Here is a 7,765-nt window from a genome sequence, read left to right on the forward strand (position 1 = left end):
AACACTTTGTTTTTGCATTATTTATACCAAATTGAACATGTTTCATTATTTATTTGAGGCTAAATTGATAGTATTTATGTATTATATTAAGTTAAAATAAGTGTTCATTCAGTATTGTTGTAATTGTCATTATTACAAATAAATAAAAAATAAAACAATTGGCCGATTTAATCGGTATTGGCTTTTTGGGTCATCCAATAATCGGCATCGGCGTTGAAAAATCATAATCGGTCGACCTCTGGTTGCTTCACAGTCTCCGCTGTTCCATAAGGTATTTTTTAAATTTGATTTTAAATCTAATTTTACTGCTTGCATGAGTTACTTGTGGAATAGAGTTCCATGTAGTCATGGCTCTATTTAGTACTGTGCGCCTTCCATAGTCTGTTCTGGACTTGGGGACTGTGAAGAGACCGCTTGTGGCATGTCTTGTGGGGTATGCATGGGTGTCCGAGCTGTGTGCCAGTAGTTCAAACAGACAGCTCAGTGCATTCAACATGTCAATACCTCTCATAAATACAAGCAGTGATGAAGTCGATCTCTCCTCCATTTTGAGCCAGGAGAGATTGACATGCATATTATTAATATTATCTCTCTGTGTACATCCAAGGGCCAGCCGTGCTGCCCTGTTCTGAACCAATTGCAATTTTCCTAAGTCCTTTTTTGTTAGGTGTACTTTTCTACAAGCTTCAATGGAATTGGGTGACATCACTTTCACAGTCACTACAATCGAGGTTGTGCCTAGATCTGCTTCTGCTTGAGAGCCTGTAACTAATGTGTGAGCAGGAATGTCAGAGGAGGAGTGACTGAAGTGGAGGCAGGTTCCTGGTAAAGCTCTGACTCAGAGCTAGCTTTCCCCACCCTTTCCTCAGCTCTCACTGGTTCCTATGTGGGCCCATTGACCGCTGGGCTAAAGACCTGGGACTTCTGCCAGGGGTTTCCCACCCAACCCCTGCTGCCTCCTCGAGGCCCTCTAACCAGGACTAATCCCTGTGTACCGTTAAACCCAGACACTGGGCCATTTTAGAGGACATTGTCTATGTAAATATATGATACTTACAGTCCTCATAGGTCACATCTCATCTTGAGATCAGCATGTGTAACTTGAATTTTCACAAGTTACACATGCAAATAAAACTAAATGCATGCTATTCAACCGATCATTGCCCGCACCTGCCCGCCCATCCAGCATCACTACTCTAGACGGCTCTGACTTAGAATACGTGGATAACTACAAATACCTGGGTGTCTGGCTAGACTGTAAAATCTCCTTCCAGACTCATATTAAGCATCTCCAATCCAAAATTAAATCTAGAATCGGCTTCCTATTTTGCAACAAAGCATCCTTCACTCATGCTGCCAAACATACCCTCGTAAAACGATGTCATCTATAAACTAGCCTCCAACACTCTACTCAACAAACTGGATGCAGTCTGTGACAGTACCAACTTTTTTGTCACCAAAGCCCCATACACTACCCACCATTGCGACCTATACGCTCTTGTTGGCTTGCCAAACTCACTGGCTACAGGTTATCTACAAGTCTCTGCTAGGTAAAGCCCCGCCTTATCTCAGCTCGCTGGTCACCATAGCAGCACCCACTCGTAGCACGCGCTCCAGCAGGTATATCTCACTGGTCACCCCCAAAGCCAATTCCTCCTTTGGTCGCCTTTCCTTCCAGTTCTCTGCTGCCAATGACTGGAACGAACTGCAAAAATCTCTGAAGCTGGAGATTCCCATCTCCCTCACTAGCTTTAAGCACCAGCTGTCAGAGCAGCTCACAGATCACTGCACCTGTTCATAGCCCATCTGTATACAGCCCATCTATCTACCTCATCCCCATACTGTATTTATTTATTTATTCTGCTCCTTTTGCACCCCAGTATCTCTACTTGCACATCCATCTTTTGCACATCTACCATTCCAGTGTTTAATTGCCATATTGTAATTACTTTGCCACCATGGCCTATTTATTGCCTTAATTCCATTATTTTACCTAATTTGCACTCACTGTATATAGACTTTTTTTCTTTTTTCTACTGTGTTATTGACTGTATGTTTTGTTCATTCCATATGTAACTCTGTGTTGTATGTGTTCACTGCTATGCTTTATCTTGGCCAGGTCGCAGTTGCAAATGAGAACATGTTCTCAACTAGCCTACCTGGTTAAATAAAGGTGAAATAAAACAAATAAAAAAATGAGATCAATGCATGATTTACGTGCACAGAATTCAAGTTGGGATCAAGCCCAGAAGCAATGTTGTTAAAGCCAGAGTGAGTGTGTTGGGGGCACAGCTGTTGGACCTCTTATGGCTCTCTGAGCTGTTGAGGAAAGTCCCTCATTTTCAGGAATGTCTGCCGTCCGTTTGCCAACCACACACAGAGATTGATCTAGAGATAGAGGCAGCTACAATCTAAGCAATTTATCTACAGTCGTGGCCAAAAGTTTTGAGAATGACACAAATATTAATTTCCACAAAGTTTGCTGCTTCAGTGTCTTTAGATATTTTTGTCAGATGTTACTATGGAATTCTGAAGTATAATTACAAGACTTTCATAAGTGTCAAAGGCTTTTATTGACAATTGAAGTTGATGCGAAGAGTCAATATTTGCAGTGTTGACCCTTCTTTTTCAAGACCTCTGCAATCTGCCCTGGCATGCTGTCAATTAACTTCTGGGCCACATCCTGACTGATGGCAGCCCATTCTTGCATAATCAATCCTTGGAGTTTGTCAGAATTTGTGGGTTTTTGTTTGTCCACCCGCCTCTTGAGGATTGACCACAAGTTGTCAATGGGATTAAGGTCTGGGGAGTTTCCTGGCCATGGACCCAAAATATTGATGTTTTGTTCTCCGAGCCACTTAGTTATCACTTTTGCCTTATGGCAAGGTGCTCCATCATGCTGGAAAAGGCATTGTTCGTCACCAAACTGTTCCTGGATGTTTGGGAGAAGTTGCTCTCGGAGGATGTGTTGGTACCATTCTTTATTCATGGCTGTGTTCTTGGGCAAAATTGTGAGTGAACCCACTTCCTTGGCTGAGAAGCAACCCCACACATGAATGGCCTCAGGATGCTTTACTGTTGGCATGACACAGGGCTGATGGTAGCGCTCACCTTGTCTTCTCCGGACAAGCTTTTTTCCGGATGCCCCAAACAATCGGAAAGGGGATTCATTAGAGAAAATGACTTTACCCCAGTCCTCAGCAGTCCAATCCCTGTACCTTTTGCAGAATATCAGTCTGTCCCTGATGTTTTTCCTGGAGAGAATAGGCTTCTTTGCTGCCCTTCTTGACACTAGGCCATCCTCCAAAAGTCTTCACCTCACTGTGCGTGCAGATGCACTCACACCTGCCTTCTGCCATTCCTGAGCAAGCTCTGTACTGGTGGTGCCCCGATCCCGCAGCTGAATCAACTTTAGGAGACGGTCCTGGTGCTTGCTGGACTTTCTTGGGCGTCCTGAAGCCTTCTGCAGAAATGCAGTGGAAATGTTTTTTGGGAATTCAGTTCATCTGCATGGCGAAGAGGGACTTTGCAATTAATTGCAATTCATCTGATCACTCTTCATAACATTCTGGAGTATATGCAAATTGCCATCATACAAACTGAGACAGCAGACTTTGAAAATGTATATTTGTGTCATTCTCAAAACTTTTGGCCACAACTGTACATCTATCACCATCTACTGGGAAGGAAAAGAAACCAAGAGAAAGTATGGTAAACTATACCACAATAGAAAAATAACTTCTCACCCACACACTGTGCTCTGACGCCAGAACACTCTGCTCTGACGCCAGAACACTCTGCTCTGACGCCAGAACACTCTGCTCTGACGCCAGAACACTGTGCTCTGACGCCAGAACACTCTGCTCTGACGCCAGAACACTCTGCTCTGACGCCAGAACACTCTGCTCTGACGCCAGAACACTGTGCTCTGACGCCAGAACACTCTGCTCTGACGCCAGAACACTCTGCTCTGACGCCAGAACACTGTGCTCTGACGCCAGAACACTCTGCTCTGACGCCAGAACACTCTGCTCTGACGCCAGAACACTCTGCTCTGACGCCAGAACACTCTGCTCTGACGCCAGAACACTCTGCTCTGACGCCAGAACACTCTGCTCTGACGCCAGAACACTCTGCTCTGACGCCAGAACACTCTGCTCTGACGCCAGAACACTCTGCTCTGACGCCAGAACAATGTGCTCTGACGCCAGAACACTGTGCTCTGACGCCAGAACAATGTGCTCTGACGCCAGAACACTGTGCTCTGACGCCAGAACACTGTGCTCTGACGCCAGAACACTGTGCTCTGACTGCTCTGACGCCAGAACACTGTGCTCTGACGCCAGAACACTGTGCTCTGACATCCCACCCTTGGAGGACCATTGAACACTAATTGATCTGAACCATCAAACATGGTCTTTTCTGTCTTTTCTGTCTGTCTGTGTCTTTCTGCTCTCCAGTACCGGGCGTGGCTGCGGGCCAGTTTCCTCCCCAGTCCCTTCATGGACCAGGAGCAGGTGGGAGCGCTGCTGAACCAGTACATAGAGCAGCAGCAGCAGCAGGAGAACCAGAGGAGAGGAGGGGACCAGGGCTGGATGAACCAGGCCTCCAGTGTCTACCCTCTACCCTACAATGCCTACAACGGCTCTGGGGGCAACAGATGAGCCATGGGGCCGTGAGTCTCCCTGGTCCCACCAACCTCCAGCTCAGGCCTGCCTGGAGAGTGAGACAATGGCCCAATCCCCAAATCAGCCCTAGGCACTTAGATCTGAAAGGATCTGATGGGTGTAAGTAGGGCCAGGTGTTTCTCTTGACCAAGACATTCTCCAGAACCTAGTCCTCCTAAGCAATATGGGAATAGCTCCACCCTGCCCTCTGATAGACTAGGTGGAATTGTCACCTTATTGCCTGTAACTATTTAGTACTTGCAGGTCCCAAGTGCATAGGGTTATTGTCTAACTGACTCTCACCACTGCACTACCTCCCATGTCCCTCACCACTAGTACAGCCTGATCAGGAGCTCTGATGCTCACTGAAGCCTTAGTCCAAACACCTCCACACCTCAACACCTTAACCTTACAGCCACATACTACCATGAGGCTTCACCTGTCCTATAACCTCAACTCATCTCTAAACCCAACGGGTCAACTTTTAAGGCCAAACAGATAAAGAAGTGTAGGACTAGCATTTTTTTTTTTGTAATCATCTGCCTAAGACCTATAACTAGGACCTGGTTAGGTCACATGATCAGGAAAAAGTCCTACACCTAACATTACATTTTAATCAATTATAATTAATGTTATCAAAATGTTATTACATGGTACCATGATTACATCATGTTAAATGCAGTCCGCTGGTTAGATGGAGGATCTGATTGGTGTTGAGGGTTGAATGGACATATGAATGAACATAAGATGCTCTCCGCCCTAATTTAAACTGATCCAGCTACTGTATACCTGCATGTGATAAAGCTTTAAATAACAGCAGCTTTGCCATAGAAAATGAATGCCTCATTCCAGTTAGTAAAATGAACGCTCATTACAGCCCAAAGTCATATGGGGTCTTCCTAAAATCTACCGTAGATCTGCTATGGAAATTTGCTAATAAATTTATCAGAAGTAATAAATATTATTTTATTTGGAGGAAATTTTTAAGGTCTTTGTTAAATGTTTAGCGGTGCAAATGATGTTGTATCATAGTGTATGTATCTGCTTTATTAATATTAAAATGTACACTTTCATTGTTTGCCAAAAAATATATGCTAATAAATACTATTGTGAAGCCAAAGCAGCATATTGAGACTGAAACAACCTTACAACAATATACAACAATTGTATAAGGCTGGCTACAAACCAAAGTATTATCAAATCATAACAAAACTAATGTGTGCTTGTGTGTGTGTATGTGCAAGAGATAGAGAGAGCTTGTGCTTGAAAGTGTATGGTACCAGAGCATCAACTCTTGGACCAACAGGCTCTGCAACAGCTTCTATCCCCATGCCATAATACTGCTAAATAGCCATAAGACTGCTAAATTGTTAATTAATTGTTACCCGGACTATCCACGCTGACCCTATCTTGCACTAACTCAATGCACACTCACAAGACTATATATACACACTATATACACACCCTCTCACACTACACTGACACTCTCACACAAAACCCTCACACATTTACATACACTACCGGTCAAAGGTTTTAGAACACCTACTCATTCAAGGGTTTTTCTTTATTTGTACGGTTTTCTACATTGTAGAATAATAGTTAAGACAAAACTATGAAGTAACACATATGGAATCATGTAGGAACCAAAAAAGTGTTAAACAAATCAAAATATATTTTATATTTGAGATTCTTCAAATTAGCCACCCTTTGCCTTGATGACAGCTTTGCACACTCTTGGTATTCTTTCAACCAGCTTCACCTGGAATGCTTTTCCAACAGTCTTGAAAGAGTTCCCACATATGCTGATCAATTGTTGGCTGCTTTTCCTTCACTCTGCAGTCAGACTCATCCCAAACCATCTCAATTTGGTTGAGGTTGGGGGGTTGTGGAGGCCAGGTCATCTGATGCAGCACTCCATCACTCTCCTTCTTGGTCAGATAGCCCTTACACAGCCTGGAGGTGGGTTTTGTCATTGTCCTGTTGAAAACAAATGATAGTCCCACTAAGCCCAAACCAAATGGGATGACGTATCGCTGCAGAATGCTGTGGTAGCCAAGCTGGTTACGTGTTCCTTGAATTCAAAATAAATCACAGACAGTGTCACCAGCAAAGCACCCCCACACCATAGACCTCCTCCATGCTTTACGGTGGGAAATACACATGTGGAGATTGTCCGTTCACCGACACAGCGTCTCACAAAGACACAGTGGTTGGAACTACAAATCTCCAATTTGGACTCATCAGATCAAAGGACAGATTTTCACCGGTGTAATGTCCATTGCTCGTGTTTCTTGGCCCAAGCAAGTCTCTTCTTCTTATTGATGTCCTTTAGTAGTGGTTTCTTTGCAGCAATTCGACCATGAAGGCCTGATTCACAGTCTCCCCTGAACAATTGTTACTTGAACTCTGTGAAGCATATATTTGGGCTGCAATTTCTGAGGATGGTAACTCTAATGAACTTATCCTCTGCAGCAGAGGTAACTCTGGGTCTTCCATTCCTATGGACTTGGTCTTTTACCAAATAGGGCTATCTTCTGTATACTATCCCCCCACCCCCACCCCCACCTTGTCACAACACAACTGATTGGCTCAAACACATTAAGAAGGAAAGAAATTCCACAAATGAACTTTTAAGAAGGCACACCTGTTAATTGAAATGCATTCCAAGTGACTACCTCATGAAGATGGCTGAGAGAATGCCAAGCATGTGCAAAGCTGTCAAGGCAAAGGGTGGCTATTTGAAGAATATAAAATATATTTGGATTTGTTTAACACTTTTTTGGTTACTACATGATTCCATGTGTTATTTCATAGTTTTGATGTCTTCACTATTATTCTACAATGTAGAAAATAGTAAAAATAAAGAAAAACCCTTGAATGAGTAGGCGTTCTAAAACTTTTGACCAGTTGTGTATGCGCGCGCACACACACACTCACACCGACATAACACAAACACACACACACTTCTACACATCATATGCTGCTGCCACTATGTTGTTTATGTTCTTATTATCTATGCTGATGTCTAGTCACTTTACCCTGCCTTCATGTACATATCTACCTCTAATACCGTATTATTATCTATGCTGATGTCTAGT

The 7,765-nt window shown here is 43.6% G+C and overlaps 1 protein-coding gene across 1 annotated transcript in view; it reads left to right on the forward strand.

The window, feature by feature from the left end:
- The window catches only part of LOC115167161 (dual specificity protein phosphatase 22-A), a 35,949-nt gene extending 30,162 nt beyond the window's left edge, over positions 1 to 5,787 (forward strand). Inside the window, exon 7 of the mRNA XM_029721310.1 lies at positions 4,461 to 5,787. Coding sequence (XP_029577170.1) covers positions 4,461 to 4,664 — 204 coding nt within the window. The 3' untranslated portion in view covers positions 4,665 to 5,787. The remainder of the gene's footprint in view (positions 1 to 4,460) is intronic.
- The last annotated feature ends 1,978 nt before the right edge of the window (positions 5,788 to 7,765 follow it).

The sequence above is a fragment of the Salmo trutta genome, chromosome 29 (assembly GCF_901001165.1).
Source record: "Salmo trutta chromosome 29, fSalTru1.1, whole genome shotgun sequence".
Taxonomy (NCBI): domain Eukaryota; kingdom Metazoa; phylum Chordata; class Actinopteri; order Salmoniformes; family Salmonidae; genus Salmo; species Salmo trutta.